General features: G+C 52.1%; 1 protein-coding gene across 2 annotated transcripts; it reads right to left on the bottom strand.

Annotated features, from left to right (window-relative positions):
- Window positions 1–1,227: 1,227 nt before the first annotated feature.
- Window positions 1,228–20,966, bottom strand: Spi1 (Spi-1 proto-oncogene). 2 transcript variants are annotated; one of them, XM_028878860.2, is made up of 5 exons: window positions 20,657–20,966; window positions 18,136–18,232; window positions 3,605–3,792; window positions 2,579–2,744; window positions 1,228–1,921 (listed from the first exon to the last, which is right to left on the bottom strand). In XM_028878860.2, the coding sequence occupies exons 1-5, from the start codon at window positions 20,960–20,962 to the stop codon at window positions 1,602–1,604; spliced, it is 1,077 nt and encodes a 358-aa protein (XP_028734693.1). In that variant the 5' UTR covers window positions 20,963–20,966; the 3' UTR covers window positions 1,228–1,601. The 2 variants fall into 2 exon arrangements, with proteins under 2 accessions (XP_028734693.1, XP_028734694.1); XM_028878861.2 differs by having other exon boundaries at window positions 1,233–1,921; window positions 18,136–18,235; window positions 20,657–20,944.
- Between the last annotated feature and the right edge of the window lie 255 nt (window positions 20,967–21,221).

Raw genomic sequence — 21,221 nt, 5'->3', positions numbered from 1 at the left:
TGTAATGAGATCTGGTGCCCTCTTCTGACCTGCAGACATACATGCAATACATGCAGGCAGAACACTGTGTATATAATAAATAAATACATCTATCTATCTATCTATATCTATATCTATACATATATATATACAAAACAACAACAACAACAAACAAACAAACAAAAAAAAAAAAAAACCCTGCTCCTTGGCCGGGTGGTGGTGGTGCACGCCTTTAATCCCAGCACTCAGGAGGCAAAGGCAGGCAGATCTCTCTGAGTTCAAGGCCAGCCTGGTCTACAGAGCAAGTTCTGGGAGAGGTGGGTCTACACAGAGAGAACCTGTCTTGAAAAAACAAATGCCCCACTGGGCTATCATTAGCTCATATCCCATAGCCTTCTCTTGAGGCCCTGCAGCCTGACAGGGGGAATCAGGTCAAGGAACCCACATGTCCAGGAGGTGTGCCAGGGGTCTTTCCCCTACCATCCATCCCTAGGGTCTGTGTTTCCCAAGGTGTGCAGACTGCTTTGGGAGATTCCTCACTCCCTGTCTGCCACCACCTGAATGAAGCAAGATGTTTACAGACATCCCTTGTCTGCTGCCCCTGGGAGCAAGGGCTTAGAAGCAAGGCTGTGCAGGAGAGACTCCAAGGTTTTGCCTCTGGAGTCTGTTAAAAATGCTTTGTGGCTGGACTTGAGAGGTGGTTCAGATGGAAAAGCTCACAAACGAAATGTCCTGAATGCTGGGTGGTGCCTGGAGCTTTGGACTTAACTGAAGCATTTCCTGTTCCAGTAAGCGGAGCTTCCACCCTGCACTGGAGTGATGGACAGGCCTGGAGCGGCCCAGCTTGGCCGCTCCCCCGCTGTGTGACTTTGAACCAGTTATTTAACTACTGTGAGCCTCAGTTTCCCATTCTATAAAATGGGGAGATATTAGACTCCTCACCTCAAAGCTGACAGATGCTAAATGATCAGAATACCTGAGCCACTGTGTAGTCACCACCATCGATCTCTACCGGATCATGTCTAACTAGATCATGTCTAACTCAGTAGATCGTGAGTTCAAGCTTCACTGGTGCCCAGGGCCTTTCAATACGATCCCAGCCCCTGAATGAACAGCCCAGGACTTGCTTCACTAGGAACAACCTCTGTGTGTCCGTGGTCCCCGTGTCTCCAGGGTCCAGACATCTGTGCGCAGGGAGTGCACCCTGGCACCCAGGCACGCACAAACTCGTGAATGAGACTCTGCGCGGGGAGAACAGCTGAGAATAATTTTACTTCTTTGGGGGGGGGGAGGCTAAGGGGTGGGGGAGGAGGGGAAGGAAGAGCTTTAAGAAGAGCATTCAATATACAAAGATGTACCGACGCCAGACTCCCAAGGAAGCACCGTGGCCACTAAGCCAGGCTGACCCTCGGGTGGGGTCCGAGGCCCAGGCGGCCCTGGGGCCCCCGGCTAGAGTCCTGGTGGGAGGCGAAGCGGGGCGGGACAAGCCGGGCGTGGCGGGGGGCGAGGCCGGGCCCCCAGTCCTGCCTCGGCCCTGGGAATGTCCTCCCTGTGTCCGGGCCCGGCGAGGGGTTAATGCTATGGCCGGCGGGGGCCGGGGGCCTGGCGGGCTCTGCGGGCGATCAGTGGGGCGGGAGGCGCCGCTCGGCCAGCCCTCCGCGGCCCAGCACCTCGCCGCTGAACTGGTAGGTGAGCTTCTTCTTGACCTTCTTCACCTCGCCGGTCTTGCCGTAGTTGCGCAGCGCGCGCGCCATCTTCTGGTAGGTCATCTTCTTGCGGTTGCCCTTCTGGATGCCCCAGCGGTGCGCCAGCGCCTCCTTGTGCTTGGAGGAGAACTGGAAGGTGCCCTTGTCCTTGTCCACCCACCAGATGCTGTCCTTCATGTCGCCGCTGCGCAGCAGGTCCAGCAGGAACTGGTACAGGCGAATCTTCTTCTTGCTGCCTGCGGGAGAGGGGCGCTCCGGTGGGGTGTGGACGGGACACAAGGGCTTCCCGGAAACCCTCCCGGCAGCCGCTGACCGTGGGAGGTGGGAGGGGCGAGCACACGTGGACCCACTCCCACTCACGTACACACGCCTGTGTGCATGCATGTTCTCATACCTGCATGTCACACGTATCCATCCACACATATATCTGTGTCTTCTCTCGCGTATCCACATGCCTGTCCACAGACACTTACATACGAGCACTCACGCACTTACAATACCTCTCACGCTCAGAGGCCCTCACGCACTCAAGACCTCACAAACTCACCGTCCATCACACACTCACAAGAATTTACACACACCCAGGGCCCCTCACACAATCACAAGGCCTTCACAAACTCACAGGTACTCACACACTCAGACCCTCACATACTCACAGGCCTTCACATGCTCACAAGCCCCCACACTTACGGGCCTGTACACACTTAGGCCTTCACATAGACACATACCGTCTCCCTTTCACACACTCACATAATGCTGATGTACACACACACACACACACACACACACACACACACACACACACACACACACACACGCACAGCTCTGAGACAGGCTGCTGGACCAGTTGGCCTTCGCAGTTAGGATCAGCTGGATCAGGGGCTGGACCCTACCTGTCTCCCCATGCAGAAGGCCTGGCCCAGACTCCAAACCGTCAGCTTCTCCATCAGACACCTCCAAGGGGGGGCTCTGCCTCTCCCCCTCCTCCTCATCTGAGCTCTGCTGGTGGGCTGGGGACAAGGACGGATAAGGGAAGCACATCCGGGGCATGTAGGAAACCTGCGAAGGGAAGGGAGGGCTCGGAGTCAATAAAGGGGCAGCCCGGGGCGGCAGCAGGGGTTGGCTGAGTGCCAGACGGAGTGCTGGTCAGTGGTCAGCAGGGGCAGGAAGACTGAGAAGGGAAAACTAGAGGCGCGTCTGGACCAAAACTCAGGGACGCGGGTCATGGTGCAACAGGTTGCTAGTTATTGAGCCTCGCACCCTTCCCACCGCGGCCTCTGGTTCAGGGCGGGCGAAGGAATGCTTCACTCTCACGCATGCCCAGGCGCCATCTGGCCCGGCAGCGGACCAGGAACGGAGGGGAGGTGCTGGGGGGCAGCGAGTTGGTTATGAGGAAGTGGGTGGGGCTTCATAAGGAGCTGATGAGCCAATGGAAGGGCTGTGGCAGTCAGTGAGAGGTGGCAGAGGTCACTGGTTGGGGTTCGGGTCCCTGGTTGGGGTTCGGGTCCCTGGAGCAGGGAAGGGTCAGTCATGAAGATGAATGGGGAGCCAGGAGGTCGGTAGAGGCTAGCATTCAGTGACTCAGACACTGGGGACGTGCAGAGATGGAAAAAGGGGGCTGGAGTCAGTGGGACCCTAAGGGCCCACCAACAGGAATGGGTGGGAAAGGGTGGCTCAGGGCTGGCAGGGTGGTGGTGGTGTCATATGGGGTCTGTCCATCCTCTGTGAGATAAAAGTGTGGGTTCATAAGGTCAGTCAGGAGGTTAGCACAGCCGTTGGGGTACCAGCTGCCGTTGGCTCTGTGGAGCAGGAAGCCACGTTGAGTAAGAGCCTATGTCAGCTTCCTGTGAAGCCTCCATGCCTTCACCACAGGCCTGGAGGTCCACGGCCCGGCACGGAGGCCGGCCGGCAGCTCGCACCTGGTGGCTGAGGCTGGCGTGGGGGGGTGCCATGGGGGTGTCGAGGACGTGCATCTGCTCCAGCTCCATGTGGCGGTAGAGCTGCTGCAGCTGTGGGGCCTGCACGCTCTGCAGCTCCGTGAAGTGGTTCTCGGGGAAGTTCTCGAACTCGTTGTGTACGTGGTGCGTGGGGAAGTCCCAGTAATGATCTGTGGGGACAGCCAGGGAGGAGCAGGTGAGCCAGGGTGCCAGAGCAGGTGAAGGACATCACAACACAAAATAACCGTTCAGACTGAGCCCAAAGTTTACATTAAATCAGCTCCTATAATTGCATGTACTACACTGCTGTTTTCTAGAAAGGACTCAGGCTTAGAGAGGTTTCCTATAACATACACGCCAAGATGAAAGTCCTTAACAGTGGTGGAGCCTGGTCCTGGGTTTCCCGCCATGCCTGGCGTTGTTCTCAGTAACCATGTCATCCTGGGACTGGGCCCAGGGACACACAGGCTTCCTCTGAGCCCAAGCCTGAATCCTGGCTTTGCCATTCATTGGCTGTGTGACCTCAGCACAGGCCTAGGCCTCTCTAGTCTCGGTGGACCCACCTATAAAATAGGTGGCATTGTTATTGGGAGAATTCAAATGAGCTCACATTCTTAAGGGCTTCTAGCCCCGGAGCAGGCCCCTGGAAAGCTGATTCCTTTCCCTGCTTCTGTGACCTTCCACAGACTCCTGACTACCTAAAGTCACAAGCATGGGCTCTTGTCACATGATCAGGGTATGATTGCAAAGTCACAGGGCTGACATTTCTCACACATCAGAGTGTGCCCAAACTTAGGGGCACTGCTTCCGTAAAGCCACAGTCAGAGGTGGCCACACCCAGGTTCCCGGGAGGCTGAAGGAACAGATTTCCCCAGAAAGCCCCCGTGGGTGTCTGGTGTCTGTGGCAGGGTGGACCCAACCCTAGGATGCAGTCACACTTAGCCCTGGGAAGATCCATGGTGTGGTTTCTCAGGGTACCTTTTCCAGGAACAAAAATTGCCGCCTGTCTGTGGGACTTCTTGGGCATAGTTTGGGGTCCGGAAGAAAGTATGTTGGGGGCAGTGAAATAGCTCAGCAGGTAAAAACTCTTACCGCCGTGACAACCTGAGTTCAATTCCCAGGACCTAGAGAGTGGGAGGAAAAGCCAGCTCCTGTGCGCTGTCTTCAGACTTCCACATACATGCCGTCGCACGTGCGCACGCATATATAAATAAATAAATTTCATAAGAAGAAAGACAAAAATGAAAATGTGGTGTGAAGAGAGAGATTTCCTTATGTGACCTCAAGGAGCGTGGAAGGTGCCCGATCAGGGCAAGCACACCAGAGACCATGTACGTGTGCGTATGTACATGTGTGCATGTACAGGCATGCACACCTGTCATCTTCTTTCTTTTTCCTTGTCTCTCACACAGACGTATCCTTGTCCACACATCCCCTAAGAAATGACATGCGCCTTCCAGCTCTGTACGGGGTATAGGACTCCTTTTAGTTGGGAGCCTGGCCTTTAACGGCTGGGCCATCTCCAGCCCTGGGACTCCTTTTAGAATCACAGTATTTATTGGTGGGGGCAAATACGCTGTGCACGTGGAGGTCAGAGGACAACTCAGGAGTTAGTTCCCCCCCTTCCACCACAGGGGCCCCGAGAATCAGCCTCAAGTCGGGGCAGTAAGCGCCTTTGCCTACTCAGCTCTTCTACCCATCCGTGTTGGGTTTTGAGACAGGGTCTCACCCTGGCTGAGTTTGAACTCGTGACCATCCAGACACAGCCTCTCGGGGTTCAGGATTACAGGCCTGGCTTTTTCCTCATCCTGCCCAGTGGAGCTGTGTTGTGACCCTAGGCTTTTTCTTTTTCCCTCTGAGCCTCTTATTCCCCACGTAAGAGGTCGTTACTAAGACCTTGTTCCTGTGCGGCATCTTTCGGGCCAGGCAGCAGGGACCCGCCTCTGGGAGACTGCGTGACACAGAGACGAAAAAGCACGTGCCTTGGAGCTGCAATCAAGCCCTGGCTGCAACATTTACTGCTGCATGGTCCTGGGCCTCGGTGTCCTCATCTGAATAGGGCTAATAATTTATACCCATCCTATCCATATACTGTGAGGGATAAAACGAGTTATCTGATGCCTGCGGAGCGCTGAGAATAAAGCCTGGCACAAAGGAAGAACTCTCTCTCTCTCTCTCTCTCTCTCCTCTCTCTCTCTCTCTCTCTCTCTTTCTCTCGGTTTTTTTGAGACAGGGTTTCTCTGTGTAGTTTTGGTGCCTGGATCTTGCTCTGTAAACCAGGCTGGCCTCGAACTCACAGAGATCCTCCTGACTCTGCCTCCCGAGTGCTGGGATTAAAGGTGTGCATCACCGCCACCCGGTGAAGATCATTCACCCTCATCGTGCTCATTTATTCTAAAAGACTATGTCAGCACATCTGTAATCTCGGCACATCTGTAATCATCTCAATAGTCAGGAAGTCGAGGAAAGAAACACAAAGCCGAGCCGGGCTGGTGGCACACACCTTTGATCCCAGCACTCCAGAGGCAGGGGCAGATTGATCTCTGTGAGTTCAAGACCACCCTTGTCTGCAAGTCAAGTTCTAGGCTATGTCTGGACCTTGTCTCAGAAACAAAGGTTTGAAGCCTGAGTCTGGAGAAATAGCTCAGTAGTTAAGAGCGTTTGCTACTCTTACAGAGAGTGGGGAGTTGAGTTTCCAGCACCCAAATGGCAACTCACAACCTCTGTAACTCTAGCTCCGGGAGATCTAACACCCTCTTCTGGATTCCTAAAGCATAACTTAGTGTGGAGAGAGAGAGAGAGAGAGAGAGAGAGAGAGAGAGAGAGAGAGAGAGAAATAAATAATAAAAAAAAAATGTTTTTTAAAGTTTGAGGCCAACTTGGGCTAGAAAGCAAGATCTTATCTCAAAACAAAAAGGCCAGGGTTATAGCACAGTGGTAGAGCACCTGCCTCCCATGCACAAAGTCCTGGGTTCAAGACCCAGGACCAAAAACAAAGGTCACCAACCCTGAGAGAGAGCAGGGCTCTGGGATTTGGGTTGCAGATCCAGCTTCCTCTTCGGTAGACCACCTTCAGCACCTTCCTGGCCATCACCATTTACCGTCCCCTGCCCACCCCTCACCACTCCAGCTCCAGCTCCAGGAGCCCTGAAGGTTTGCAGCTCTCTAGGTGTGGGCTGAAAAGCTTCTGGACAAACCCTTTCCAACCACACCTCTACTAGCTCACTGTGCTGCTGGAAGCCTAAGGCTAGCATTTCCCTAAGCTGTTGTGGACAGCAGGAATGTGAAGTCGTCCCCCCCCCCGGGGGGGGGATGTGAGACTCTGCCCCCTGTTCTCAGTCTCCTGAAGGCTGTGGCCAGGACTCCCTGAGTTACAAGTGTTTCAAACCCTCACCTTTCCCCTTGATCTGGGTGTCCAAGCAATTGTGTAACCAATAGTCTGGTAAACAAACTCATTCCAAATATGGGGTCCCAGAGAGAACGTTGGAGAAATCATTCAGAGAACAAAGGTTAGCCTTTCTGGCCTCCTGATCCTCATTTCTTGTGTCTCACTCTATAGCCCAGGCTGGCCCAGAATTTACCATATAGTCTAGGATAGCCTTTAATTTATGGTGATCCTCTTGCTTTATTACAGATTTGAACCATCATGCTTGGCTCTAAACAACTGTCCTCTCTCTCTCTCTCTCTCTCTCTCTCTCTCTCTCTCTCTCTCTCTGAAACAGAGTCTCATTTAGCACATGCTAGCCTCAGACTTGCCATATAGCAGAGGATGAGCTTGAAGCCTTGATCCTCCTGTGTCTACATCCCAAGTGCCAGCATTACCTGCATGTGCCACCACACCTGGCTTGGACAACTCTTCATGAACGCAATGTTCAACTTTGTTTTTGTCCCTTTATTGTGACACTTGGCCTCTGCCTAGAGGCTCCCCCAACACCCGTTAGCATAACTGTCAGCTCTTCAGAGGATATCATCATGTCATTTGCATATCTGGTGTCAGCTCCATGTCTGCTTCTACATCCTGTAGGCATCCACCATGCAGAAGCTCTCAATGCTTGAGAGGATCACTGATGCTAACTTACAGTGTACCAGGCGTCATGCTGAGAATGGAACCCACTTCATCTCTTTAACCCGTACTCTAACTCTGAGGAGGTAGAGCGGGCCCTTCCCTTTGACGGTTAAGGAAGCTGTGATTCCAGAGGTTAAGTCCTGCCTTTAATTCAGAACTTGGGAGGAAGAGGCAGGTGTATCTCTGTGAATTTGAAGCCAACCTGATCTACACAGCAAGTTCCAGAACAACCAGGGTTACATAGAGAGATCTTATCTTAAAATTAAAAAAAAAAAAGAGGTTAAGACTTTGTCTACAGTGTAGTGTCATGATCCAAAGCCACTTTTGTGTCCTTCCAGAGGCTGAACTTTTACCATACTGGGCCAGCTCTGGGGATCAAGGCTATTGATGTAAGTAATGTTGGCTTCAAGTAAGACCTATGGTGACCCTGAAAACTTCTACTGATGCTCCCTCCATCTTTCTGTACACATCTGTCCATCCAACCATTATCCACGTATCTAGCCACCCATCACACAACCTCCATCTACCTGTCAGCCGTTTGTAACTCACCCAGCCACCCAGCTGGGTCTTGAGAGAGAGCTTAGGCTGGCCTCCTGTGCTGAGGTCACAAGTGAGTAGCACTACACTGGCAATCCATCTGTCCTGATCTCTTATTTCTCTACCCCCTCGTCTCACTTAGTTGTTACTAGGACAAAAACAAAGTGGTGTTCAGATCACAAAACATCGAGCCTTAAGAGTCACTCAGCTGACCTTATCCTCAGAACAGAAGCCCCGCCTGAAGCCCAGGGCTATCCTCAGAAGAGCCAAAGTACTCTCAATACAGAATATCAGGACTAGAGAGATGGCTCATAGGTTAAGAGCACTCACTCTCTTCCAACGGACCTGAGTTCGGTTCCCGAACCCATGTCAGGCAGCTCAGAACAACCTATAATTTGAGCTCCAAAGGCTCTAACAGCCCTGGCCTCTGAGGACGCCTGCACTCACATGCGCAGACACACACATGCAGACACATACACTTACACAAAATTAAAATAATAAAAGCGAATCTTTACAAAAGAGCATCAAAGCCCTCCTGAGCTATATAGGAAGCTCAAGGCTAGCCTAAGCTATATGAAACCATGTCTCAACAAAACACAAACAACTAAAGATAAGGAATAAAAAAGGACCCCCCCCCCAAAAAAAATACTTCTTAGGAAATTACTATCACTGCCAGACAGACAGCGAGCGCCTCTCCCAAAAAGCCTGCTGCTGTGTTGCCGAGACCCAGAGAGCAGAAGGCTCATGGCACCTGTTTCTTGCTACTATGTATCCTGGTTATTGGAGGTTTTTTGTTTTTGTTTTTTTTTTTTTTTTTTTTTTTTTTTTTTTTTTTTTTTTTTTTAGTGTTTTATTTAGGGAGGGAGTGTGCTGACAATGTATCCTAGCGTTTTTTGTTTTGTTTTGTTGTTTTTGTTTTTATTTTATTTTATTTTACAATACCATTCAGTTCTACATATCAGCCACGGGTTCCCCTATTCTCCCCCCTCCCATCCCCTCCCCTTACCCCTAGCTCACCCCCATTCCCACCTCCTCCAGGGCAAAGCCTCCCCCGAGGACTGCGATCAACCTGGTAGACTCAGTCCAGGCAGGTCCAGTCCCTTCCTCCCAGACTGAGCCAAGTGTCCCTGCATAAGCTCCAGGTTTCAGCCGGGCGGTGGTGGCGCACGCCTTTAATTCCAGCACTCAGGAGGCAGAGACAGGCGGATCTCTGTGAGTTCGAGGCCAGCCTGGGCTACCAAGTGAGTTCCAGGAAAGGCGCAAAGCTACACGGAGAAACCCTGTCTCGAAAAACCAAAAAAAAAAAAAAAAACCAAAAAAAAAAAAAAAAAAAAAAAAAAGCTCCAGGTTTCAAACAGCTAACTCATGCAACGAGCGCAGGACCTGGTACCACTGCCTAGATGCCTCCCAAACTGATCAAGCCAATCAACTGTCTCACCTATTCAGAGGGCCTGATCCAGCTGGGGCCCCTCAGCCTTTGGTTCATAGTTCATATGTTTCCATTCATTTGGCTATTTTTTTTCAATAATTGAGTAAAACCGAAATTTATTATAAGCCACAGTCGTCCTAGGGACCTCCATGCTATATATATAGCTTCCATGGTTCTATGGGTTGTGGTCTGATTGTTCTTTATTTTATATCTAGAATCCACTTGTGAGTGAGTGGAGTTTTAATTATCCCCTGATACAGAGCTGAATCTGGCAGTTCCTGCATCCTATTCACCCCACAGCATCTAGCCTGCACAGAAAAGACACTTGGTGTATTTATTAGATGGAGAAGTAAATGTGAGCGGGGTGGGAGGTTTGGTAGACAGAGAGAAGGACAGTCGCAAAGAAGGGTGAGTGGTTGGTTAGAGGGCTGTGTGAACGAACTCCAGCCCTGTGACTACTGTTTCCTAAAAACCAACAACAACAACAGGAAATGACAATGTTCATTGTAGTTGGGATTGTCAAGCTGCGGCTGCCGTTATGGAAGGTAGCCCAGCAGCTTCTCAAAGAAAAAGAAGGGCTGAGGAGATGGCTCAACAGTTAGGAGCACTCACTGCTCTTCCAGAGGACCTGAGTTCAGTTCCCTGCACCCACATTAGGTAGCTCATAACTTCCAGTAGCTCCAGCTCCAGTGTATCCAATGCCTCTGACCTCCATGGACACCTGTATAGTACCCACACTCAGACATACACACACACCTACTACACACAACTAAAAATAATAAAAACAGCCTGGTGTGGCAGTGCAGAGGCAGGTGGATCAGTTTGACCCAGCCAGATCTACAATGGTGAGTTCCAAGCCAGCTGGGGCTATAAAGTGAGATCCTGTCCTAAAAATAAAAATAAAAATAAAAAAATCTTCAACACACACACACACACACACACACACACACACACACACACACACAGACACGACTCAGCAAGTTCATTAACTTCATTTGTGAGTGTACGTCTAGATGAATATAAGTCAGAGTAATGAGATCATGTGAACCCAGGGTCACAGTAGCCTTATTCACCATAGCCAGAAAGTAGAGACAGCAGAAGTATCCATCAATAGACAAGCCATTAAGCAAAATGTAGTGGTCTAGGTAGTGAGCATAGTTGCCTTCCAAAATGTACTGTACTCATTCAGTGGAATATTATACAACCTTTAAAAAGAGAGATTCTGGTATGTGCTACAGCATGGGTGAATCTTGAGGACATTCTCATGGAGAAATGAGTCGCTTATAAAAGAAAAGTTGCAGATGACTCCACTTACTGGAGGCACTAAAGTAATAAAAAAGAAGGAAGGAAGAAAAGAAAGAAAGAGGAAGGAAGGAAGGAAGGAAGGAAGAAGGAAGGAAGGAAGGAAGGATGTAGGCTGCTAGAAGCTGAATGGGAAGTTGTTTAATAAGCACAGGGTTTCACTTTGGCAAGGTGAGTTCAAAAGATAATGGTGATGGATGCATAACATTGTGAATGTATTTTTGTTTTGTTTATTTTGTTTGAGACAGGGCCTTGTAACCCAGGCTAGTCTTGAACTCACTTAGACACTGACCTTGAGCTCTTGATCCTCTGTCTTTGGTCTCCCAAGTGCTGGAGCTACAGGCATGAAGCACCATGCCCCATGCCTCTCCTTTGTGAGTGCGTTTTTACCAGCACCCATTACAGCCTTGCACGATTCAGATGGTGCCCTGACAATGGCCCTCGCCACCTAACCTGACGACCTGACTTTGATCCCCAGGACCCACATGATAGGAGAGAACTGACTCTGACCTCCATGCTGTGGTACATGCATGTCCACACACATGTAGGTAGGAGATATATGATAGATGATAGATAGATAGATAGATAGATAGATAGATAGATAGATAGATAGATAGATGATAGATAGACAGACAGACACAGATGGTAAATTTTATACTATGTGTATATTTGTGATACCTTCAAAACCTTCTAACCCTTTGTTTCAGTGTGTGTGTGTGTGTGTGTGTGTGTGTGTGTGTGTGTGTTGCATATATGTGTGTGTGCTTAGATGAGTGTGCACATGCAGAAGCCAGAGGGGGACTTCAAGGGTCTTTCTCTATCACTCTACACCTTTTTCGTTCTTTTTTGTTTTTTTGAGACAGGATTTCTCTGTGTAGCTTTGAGCCTTTCCTGGAACTCACTCTGTAGCTCAGGCTGGCCTTGAACTCACAGAGATCCTCCTAACTCTGCCTCCTGAGTGCTGGAATTAAAGGCGTGTGCCACCACCGCCCGGCCTCTTTTTTGTTCTTTGAAGCAGAGTCTCTCTCTGGACATGGCGGTGCATTTGAGAGGAGGCAGACAGATCTCTCTGAGTGCAAGGCCAGCCTGGTCTACACAATGAGTTCAAGGCAGCCAAGGCTACATAGTGAAACTCCATCTCATTAGCAGGAGGAGGAAGAGGAGGAGAAGGAGAGAAAGAGAAAGAGAAAGAGAGTCTCTCACTGAGCCAGACATTCGCCCATTTTGACCGGGCTGGCTGGTCAGGATCTGACCCTGCTGCTAAAGTTACAGAGGCTGGCTTTTGTGCAGGTGCCGGGACATAGCCCAGCCCTTTGCTTGCACAGCTCGCGGTCCTGCTCCTGAGCCATCTTCTCCAGCCTCCTGTCTGCTCCCGTTCGTCTCCGTTGCCACTGTGCTTGCCTGAGACTGCACTAGGAAAACGCTCGAGCAAAGCCTGTTCTCCTTAGTGCCCCTCACCCACATCCATCCTCGTCCCCCGTCATCTGTTGCCTGCCCAGCAGCCAGGGGACCATTTGAAATGGTTGGATGTGGTGGTGCACACCTCTGCTTCTACCTCTTGGGCGGCTGTGGCAAGGGGATAACCGGTTTGAGGTTAGCCTGATAGATGGTGAGACCCACGAAAGAGTGAAAAAAGAAGTGTGGGAAAAGAAGGTGGAGGGAGGTAAGGAGAGAGGGAGAGAGAAGAAGAAGAACTTTCGGAGAGACAAAACTGTAAAAAAATAAAATAAAAATCTAGATTATAGCTTGGCGTCTTTAATCCCAGCACTCAGGAGGCAGAGGCAGGCGGATCTCTGTGAGTTCGAGGCCAGCCTGGTCTACAGAGAGAGTTCCAGGACAGCCAGAGCTACATAGAGAAGCCCTGTCTTGAAAAACAACAAAAAAACAAATCTAGAGTATAAAAAAGAGAACACCACCGGGTGGTGGTGGTGGCGGCGGCGGCGGCGGCGGCGGCGGCGGCGGCGGCGCACGCCTTTAATCCCAGCATTCGGAAGGCAGAGCCAGGCAGATCTCTGTGAGTTCGAGGCCAGCCTGGTCTACAGAGCAACATCCAGGAAAGGCGCAAGGCTACACAGAGAAACTCTGTCTCAAAAAAAAAACAAAAAAAAAACAAAAAAAAAAAACCAAAACACTGCCGGGCAGTGGTGGCACACGCCTTTAATCCCAGCACTCGGAAGGCAAAGCCAGGCAGATCTCTGTGAGTTCAGGCCAGCCTGAGCTACCAAGTGAGTCCCAGGAAGGCACAAAGCTACACAGAGAAACCCTGTCTCGAAAAAAAAAAAAATCAGAAAAGAGAGAGAGAACACCGTGGAATGGTGCCAGACATCATAAGAAAAACTAGTAACTGGAAGACAGCAGAGAAATGCTTTCAGGTTTTCTAACAGAAAACGAGATGTTTTTCACCCTGAAGTTTGACATGGCCACACTGCTGCTCACCAGGTGAGAGCATGGAATAGACAGGAAGTGAGACAACCCCATAGCTCCATCAGCCACACCTCACCTCCCACATGGCCTCCCTGGAGCTCCTGACGGAACTCCTGTCCTGGGCTTTCTGCATATAGTGGCTCACTCTGTCCTTATAAAAGTCCTGAAAAGTGGGTGTCATTGAGGAAAAGTTAAGACCCAGACAAGACACCCCAATAGTCGTCTGGTTCAACTCCTAGTACCCACATAAGTTCTAGTGGAAGTGGCAGCCCCCTGGAATCCAGTGCTTTGAAGGGAGGGACAGGGACAGGACATTCTCCAGAGCAGGCCGACTAGTCCTATCAGCAGTATCCAACACCAGGAAGATAGGTAGAGCGCGAAGCTGCTACACAACAGACAGTGTTGTCCGCAGCGGGGGGTGGGGAGAGGAGGCTTTGCTTCCTATGCCGTATTTCTCACACTGTGGCAGGGACAGCTTGTTGTTTTAAGGTTTACTCATATGTGCTTTATGTGCATGTGTTCTGTCTGCATGCATGTCAATGCACCGTGTGCATGTGTGGTGCTCATGAGTCACAGACAGGTGTGGGCCACCATGTGGGAACTAAACGCGGGTTCTTCGCAGGAGCAGCCAGGACTCTTACCTGCTGAACCGTCTCTCCAGAGCCTGAGTATTTGTCTTTTGGTTATTTTGTTTGTTTGTTTGTTTTTCAAGACAGGGTTTCTCTATGTAGCCCTGGCTGTCCTAGAACTCACTCTGTAGACCAGGCTGGCCTCGAACTCACAGAGATCCACCTGCCTCTGCCTCCGGAGTGCTGGGATTAAAGGTGTGCTCCACTACCCCCCGGCTAGTATTTGTCATTTTAATAGTTCAAAATTAAGTATTTAAAATGTATTTAAGGCTGACAAGATGGCTCCAACAAGTTGTCCTCTGACCTACAAGTGCATGCGCGTGAGCACACACACACACACACACACACACACACACACGTGTACAAAGTAAATATAAACATAGTAAGTGTATTCAAATTTTCACCACACATAAGCTTATTCAGATCATGTAATTTCCCTGTTGAGAGCTCTCCAGCAGGGTTGTTGGAGCTTACTGGTGGAGAGCTGCCCCAGCAAATGTGAAGACCCAGGATACAACTCCTCCATGGCCTTCAAGCCATTTTCGGTCTGCCCCTCGACGGCCACCTTGGCTTCGTTTTGTCTCCTGGTGATCTGTAGCCCTTTGTGCTCTGCTGAGGGCTCCCTGCTCTTGAATCTGTCATTCTCTGTCCCCATCTACCTCACTGCGTGGTCCCTTCTCTTCACTCAGATTTCAACTCAGCCATTACCCTCTCAAAGGCTTCCCTGACCATTCATGTGAGCAGGGCTTCTGAGCACTGATGAGCAGAGAAGCCGTGTAAATTAGTGGACGTAGTTGGGAGGAAGGATGTGGGTAGAGTGGGCAGGTAGAAGGGTAAATGCATGGATGAGTGGGTGGATGGATGGATGGATGGATGGATGGACGGACAGATGGATGGGTGGATGGCTATCATCCAGGTCAGTAAACAATGACCTAGATGGCCTGTCACAGAGACCTCTGGCCTTCTCCCATTGCCCTAACTCAGTAGTTCTCAACCTGTGGGCCATGACCCCTTTGGGGGGCCAGATATCATGTAGATCAGATACTTACATTACAATTCATAACAGTTACAAAATTACAGTTACAAAGAAGCAATGAAATAATTTTATGGCTGGGGTCACCACAACCTGAGGAACTGTATTAAAGGTCGCAGCATTAGGAAGGCTGAGAACCACTGAGGCCCAAGCTGCTAGCTCGGGGTACAGTCATGCTAACAACACATACTGAGCCTCCCCCTGTCCTGGTCTCAGCATGGAACACACAACCTCACGGGGGACACCTGTCGCCTCGTTGGCCCGTTACAATTCTAAGGTGCTCCCCATCTCATTTTCCAGATAAGGAAGGGGCACTCAGGGAGGCTCTGTTGCTTGCCCCAAAGGGACACAATCGGTGAGTCTGGGCTCAGCACAGAAGCCAGGTCACCCCAAAGTTTTTCCACCAAGCATCACTTTCTCAAAGTGTGGACACAGAAGGCAGGCAGAAGTCAGTGGGAGGACAGACTTTCCTTGAATCTTCTAACAGTGACTTCCAGTAGGTATTAGGGACAGCAATGCTCAGATAGGTAATGATGGCAGAGATGAGAAATGGACAGGGACGCCCAGAGACACTGGGGGTGTCTGCAGGAATTCTGGGCTCATGCCTTAAGTAGAGTTCCATGATGACACCAAGAGTCATTCCTGTAGCCCTGCCCCAGATACAAAGAGCCCACTTGGGACCCTGAGCCAGAAGAGCCCAGACTTCCTGTGACGTGCTCGCTCCAGGGGCCCAGCCTCAGCCCCATTTGCTTTCTAGATATGTGGGCGACTGTGTAAAGGCAAAACCAAAGTGACCAAAGACGTGAGGTAAATGCCTCCAAAGCCTGTGGCCTGAACATGTCAGGCCAAGGAGAGAGCGCCCTGATGAGAAAGGGGCTCAGGGCCCTGTGTGTTTGCCAGGCCAGGGCCTCCAGGGGGAGCCCTCTTCAAGCCCAGAGGGACCTCGCTTGGTCCTCCAACTGCCCAATGGAAGGGTGGATGTGCGGTCAATGTCACTCGGACCTGGTTCTTAAGCTGGGTGAGCGGAACAGCTAGGGATAATGTAGGATGAGAAAGAGCCTATGTTATCGGGATTTAACCCGGGGAGTGTATATTTTTTACACACTGAATACATTTAAGAACAAAAGAGAGTGTTTGAAAGCCTTTCTAGAACTGGGGATCTGAAAGAAGCCCCCGCCTTTGAGGTGGATATACTTCTCTCTAGGGAACACTTCCAGGAAGATTTCATGCTGGATGCCAGGTGAAAGTGTTCTCAAGGTTTGGCGTCCACACGAAAGCACCCTAACCGTGTGACAGCCCTGGGTGTGGCAGTCAGCTGTGAGACCTCCCTCAGCTGTGGCACTTGGCATTTCTCTGACCTTCAGTCTCCAGATGCAGGCATCACGGAGAGTCCCCCAGTCCAGTCTGGAACAACATGACTATGCTGCTTAGAAGCCAAGATCCATTTCTGGTGGCCTGTTCTCTCCTCACCCAGGTTCCAGTCACTAAAGTCTGATCTCTTTCCCCTTAACACGCTGCAGAACAAGGCTGAGTTTGGGGGACAGTTGGGGCCAGTCCTCATCCCCACCTCCAACAGACTCGGGGGCCTTGGTGTCTGCTCAACAAGGGATAGTCAGAGACTGTCCTCTGGCCCAGCATTGTTCCACCAGCAGGGGACTGCAGAGATGGCTGTCATAACTGGTGGCCCTTCTGGCGCCCAGCAGAAGAGATAAAAGTGCTGCCGAGCCTCTCAGGAACAGAATTACTAAGCCCCAAATCTCAGGAGCGGCAAGTGAGACCAGCTACTAGTCACACAGTGAGGCGGGGAAGCTCACCAAAGGGGGTTTTGGACAGTCGAGGCCCTCTGTCCCTTGGCCCCCAAAACCTGCCTGGGTGACCTTTGTACAAATCAGTCATCAGCACGACAGTCATCCCGACGGTCCTGTGCTGGACTGACGGAGGCTAACAGGAGTGGGCTGGGCCCGCTGTGGCAGAGGGGTGTGCAGGGGGGTTGTGGGCGGCTGTTAATGAACAGGGCGGGAATGCGATGCGAGCATGTGACAAGCAGAGAGGGAGAGGTGGCGTGAGTGGTCAGGGAAAAGAACCAGCGTGGAGGAGACTGCCTGGACCAGAATCCACTGGCCTGTTCAAGGCCCTCGGCTCCCTGCCTATCCTCATTTATTAAAAAGTCCCCGAGCCTGCACAGGTCTAAGCCAGATGGGGTCCCAGTGCATGGTGGGAAGTGGACGGAAGACGCCCATCCTTAACGCAGAAGCTACCTCCAATTGATAACAGCTCAGGAAGGAAAACTTAGTCTTCTCCAATGGAGTCTCACACTGAAGGGCAGGTCCCACGCCCAGCAGTAGATGGTCAACACAAAACAAACTCAAAGGTGTCTTCTGGTTTTTTTTGTCTCACAGTGTTTTGTCTGGGCACTTTTTTTTTTAACCTTATAGTCTTCCAGTTTTGTGTTTTTAATGGGACTTCTGTGTGTGTGAATGTGTGTGTCTCTATGTTTTTTGGTTTGGTTTAGTTTCTCAAGACAGGGCTTCTCTGTACAGCCCTGGCTGTCCTGGAACTTGCTCTGTAGACAAGGTTGGCCCTGAACTCACAGAGACAACGTCTGTCCCTATGATTATATGTGTTCCTGGTGCTTTTTCTTTGGCTCTTTTTTCTGTTTAATTGTTTTATCCTGTTCTGGTTTGTTTGTTTTTTATTTTATCTTATTTATTTATTTTTTAAATGCCTGTTTGTTTTCTAATGAGAGAGAGGAAGAGAAGGCACAGATTTGGGTGGTGGGGAGGCAGGGAGAAGCTGGGGAGAGTTATGGAAGGGGAACCACAACTAGAATATATAGGATGAAAAGAAATCTATTTTTAAAAAAGCCTCGAGGATCAGACAAGGTAAATGAGAAAGCAATTTGCCCTTGACACAGGGAAGGTGCTCAGTGGTAAGGTCTGGGCCAGGAGTTATGGGATACAGGGATGAACTAGCTACCTTCACGTTATTCTCAGAATCCCAAGTAGCCTCGGGAGTCTTTGTCTCTCTCCAGCCCCAGGGCATGCTCAGCGCCCCGTCCAGGGTGGGATGAAGTGTGGTGGACAATGTACTCACCGCTATGGCTGTCTCCATCGCTGCCAATAAAGGAGTAGTAGTCTTGGGTTTGGCGTTGGTAGAGTTCAGAATCATAAGTAACCAGCTCATCCGATGGCTGCTGAGAGAGGAAGGTGTCAGGGCCTGAGCTGTCGGGGAGACTCCGGGAGATTTTCAGCTAAGTTTACGGCCTGCCTGCAACCTTCCCTGACGTGATGGAGGCACCCGGGAGCAGCCCGGCCTTTGCTTAGAACCCAGAGTGCTCAGGGGTACAGGGAGCGAGCGAGGCCACGGTGGGAGGTTCAGGAGAGTGTGGTAAGGCAGTGATGGGGTGGAGAGGTTAGAGGTCAGCAGGACCAGGGCTGAGAAGAGGCTGCAGCCCCTCCCCCTCTCTTCTGCTCATCCTCCACAGCACCCTTACGCTCACAGCCACGCCTGTGGGGACATACTGCTTTTTCCCGTTCACATCTGTGCACCCTTGTCCCACGTGGACAACTGTGACACACTTATACACAAAACCCCCACGGGGACTCACCCTCACATGTCCACACGCTCACTCTTGGGTTCCTATCTCACACGCAGGCATGCTCACCCTCTCATGGGCCCCACATCTCACACAAGTCCTTACAATCCCTCTTAGGAGCAGGCACACTCACGGACACACCACTGTGCGCTCACCGGGGCAGGCATACGTATAGACTGGCACGCACATGCTCACACACCCCATTCCAGCCATCACTTGGTCCACAGAGCCGCCCACAGCCCCCCTGCATACCCCTCTGCCACAGCGGGCCCAGCCCACCTCTCCCTCCCTGTTAGCCTCGGTCAGTCCAGCCCTAGGCAGGCACAGGACCGTCGGGGTGACTGTGGTGCTAGTGACTTATTTGTGCAAAGGTCACCCAGGCAGGTCTTGGGGGCCAAGGGAAGAGGGCCTTGGCGTCCCTCCTTCCTCGGTATCTTTGATGGACAGCTCCCTGGCCCTGTTACTTGCTCCTCTCTCTCTCCCCTCCTCCTTGTCCTTCTCTGTCTTTCTTCCCTCCCTCCATCTTCTCTTCCCCTCTCTTCTCCCTCTGCCTCCTCCATCTCCTTCCCCACCCTAGCTGGGCCCAGGGATATGCACACCCGAGCCTTCCCGACAGTCCCCGGGCCTCTCTCCACCCCCGCAGACTGTGCCCGAGGATTGCACAATAGTTGCTGTGGCCCTCAGGGCTTGCTGGGTGGGCCAGCGCTGCCTTGGGAGCCCACCCACTCAAGAGGCACTGGGAATGGCCTCTGGGGCTGGAGAGAGGAGCCAAGGAGCTGGTGTAGGAGCTCAAGGTCTGCCCCTTGCCCATATCTGCCTGGGCTTCAGGAGGGGGAGGTCAAGGGTCAGGGACAGTGGCTTTTCTTGAGGCAGAATGGACCCTGTCTGGGACAACCTTCATCACCCGCGCTTGCCCGAGCACCTTCTCCAGCCCAGGTGGGAGAAGGTCAAGAGGAGGGGGAGGACAGTGAGGTCTGGCCTGCCCTGTCTACTACACTGTGAGGGGCCAGAAGCTGCCCCCTGTCCCCCACCCCACCCCCCGCGCGGGTTTCCAGGCAGCACACTGGGCCTGTCCCTGTTGCAGGGCATTAGCTATGATGTCAGGCCTGGGGTGCCTCCTAGGGCTCTAAGGCTGGGTGGGGTAGAAGAGGGATCTGTTCGGGAAAGCTGAGTCAGGTGGCCAGGCCCTGCTCAGCCCTTCCTCACTGTCCAGCACCTCCAGGGTAGGGGAAAGGCAGAGGACCCTCTCCAAGGGACTCTGGACTGCCACTGTCACTAAGACAGGAGGGACAGTGAGCCCTGTCCACCCCGGCTCTAGTGGAAGGCTCACTCCAGGTCCTCCTACTCCAGCGCCAATCCCGGTCCCATCCTTCACCCCATGTCTTATTGAGCTCAGCCCTACCACAAATCTAACCGCCGTGTTTCTGCCGTGTGTCTACTCTTGCCCAGCCTGAACCCGAGACCTCAAGCCAGCCTGGGGCACAGCCCCCAGACTCTCAGGTCCACGGAGGCCCAGAGCTGATCCACAACCATTCTTCTATGCCAGGCCACGGACTGAATGTTGAAGACCCCTGGGTGCCCCAGAGTTCTCTCAGTCTTTGTCTCAGGAGCCCACGGGTCATGGGGTGAAACTTTTCCTGTTGCCTCCGGTGGCCCCTAGGCCAATTCGGATCTCCTCATCCATGGCCGCTCAGTAGCCGCCCTCACCGCCTTCAGCCCAGTACCCTGCCCTAGAGCTTGGCCTACCACTGGGCCCCACCTATAAATAGCTGTTCAGGCCCCACCGATCACAGCCCCACCATGGGACCAGCCGGCAACCCTCAGCCCGCCAGGGCATGCTCTAAGGAAGCCAATGGCCCCTCGCTAGGTCTCAGACCAGCAGCTCCGGGGAGGAAACACCGACTTCCCACTGATAGGGAGCCGGAGGGCAGCGGGTAAGCTGGTGGGTTAGTGGGCAGGCAGATGGTCAAACACCCCAGGGCCCCCAGGCTGGGCAGGTAGTGAAGCCCCAGTACTCACAGGGGGGACGAGGGGAAACCCTTCCATTTTGCACGCCTGTAACATCCAGCTGAGCTCCAAGTTGGTCAGATCCCCTGCCTCGGTGAGGATCAGTGCGGATCCCCTCAGGACCGGGTGCCCCGTCGGGGGGCTGGACAGTCGTGGGTCAGACGCAGGGCTCGGGCCTGCCCCCTGAGCTACAGGAGCCCTGCGTGAGCCCCCTCCCTCGACATTGCAGGGCCAGCACAAGTTCCTGATTTTATCGAAGGGCCTGCCACTGGGAGATAGTCCCCTTGGGGTGACATCACCGCCCCAACCCGTTTGCATAAATCTCTTGCGCTACAGGAAGTCTCTGGCCGGCTGGGGCAGGTGGTGCTCAAGGACTGCCCTGGGAGGCTATGGGGCCAGGCCCCCTGCCCAGAGGAAACTGGGGCTGGGAGGGAGAAAGGCTAGCGTGACCACAGAAGGCCTCTGCTGGCTCCATCGCTAGGCCTTCTAAGGTTGTCCGTTCTTCCAGCCCAATAATACCAGCTTCTTCTCAGACTATTGTGGCCTAGTCGCCTCTTTGGGATCAGAATAGTGACGT

This window comes from Peromyscus leucopus, chromosome 4 (genome assembly GCF_004664715.2).
Source record: "Peromyscus leucopus breed LL Stock chromosome 4, UCI_PerLeu_2.1, whole genome shotgun sequence".
Lineage (NCBI taxonomy): Eukaryota > Metazoa > Chordata > Mammalia > Rodentia > Cricetidae > Peromyscus > Peromyscus leucopus.
The sequence above is the reverse complement of the archived record's forward strand: the minus strand, read 5'-3'. Positions and strand labels throughout refer to the sequence as shown.

Bases quoted from the DNA above. Each gene is read 5' to 3' on its own strand.
- Spi1 (XM_028878860.2), bottom strand. From the start codon at position 20,962: ATGCAAACGGGTTGGGGCGGTGATGTCACCCCAAGGGGACTATCTCCC. The intron at 18,233-20,656 runs GTGAGTACTGGG...CTCTCTCAGCAG, and splicing joins GGTTTCCCCTCGTCCCCCCT to CCATCGGATGAGCTGGTTAC. The intron at 3,793-18,135 runs GTGAGTACATTG...CTGTCCCCACAG, and splicing joins CGATGGAGACAGCCATAGCG to ATCATTACTGGGACTTCCCC.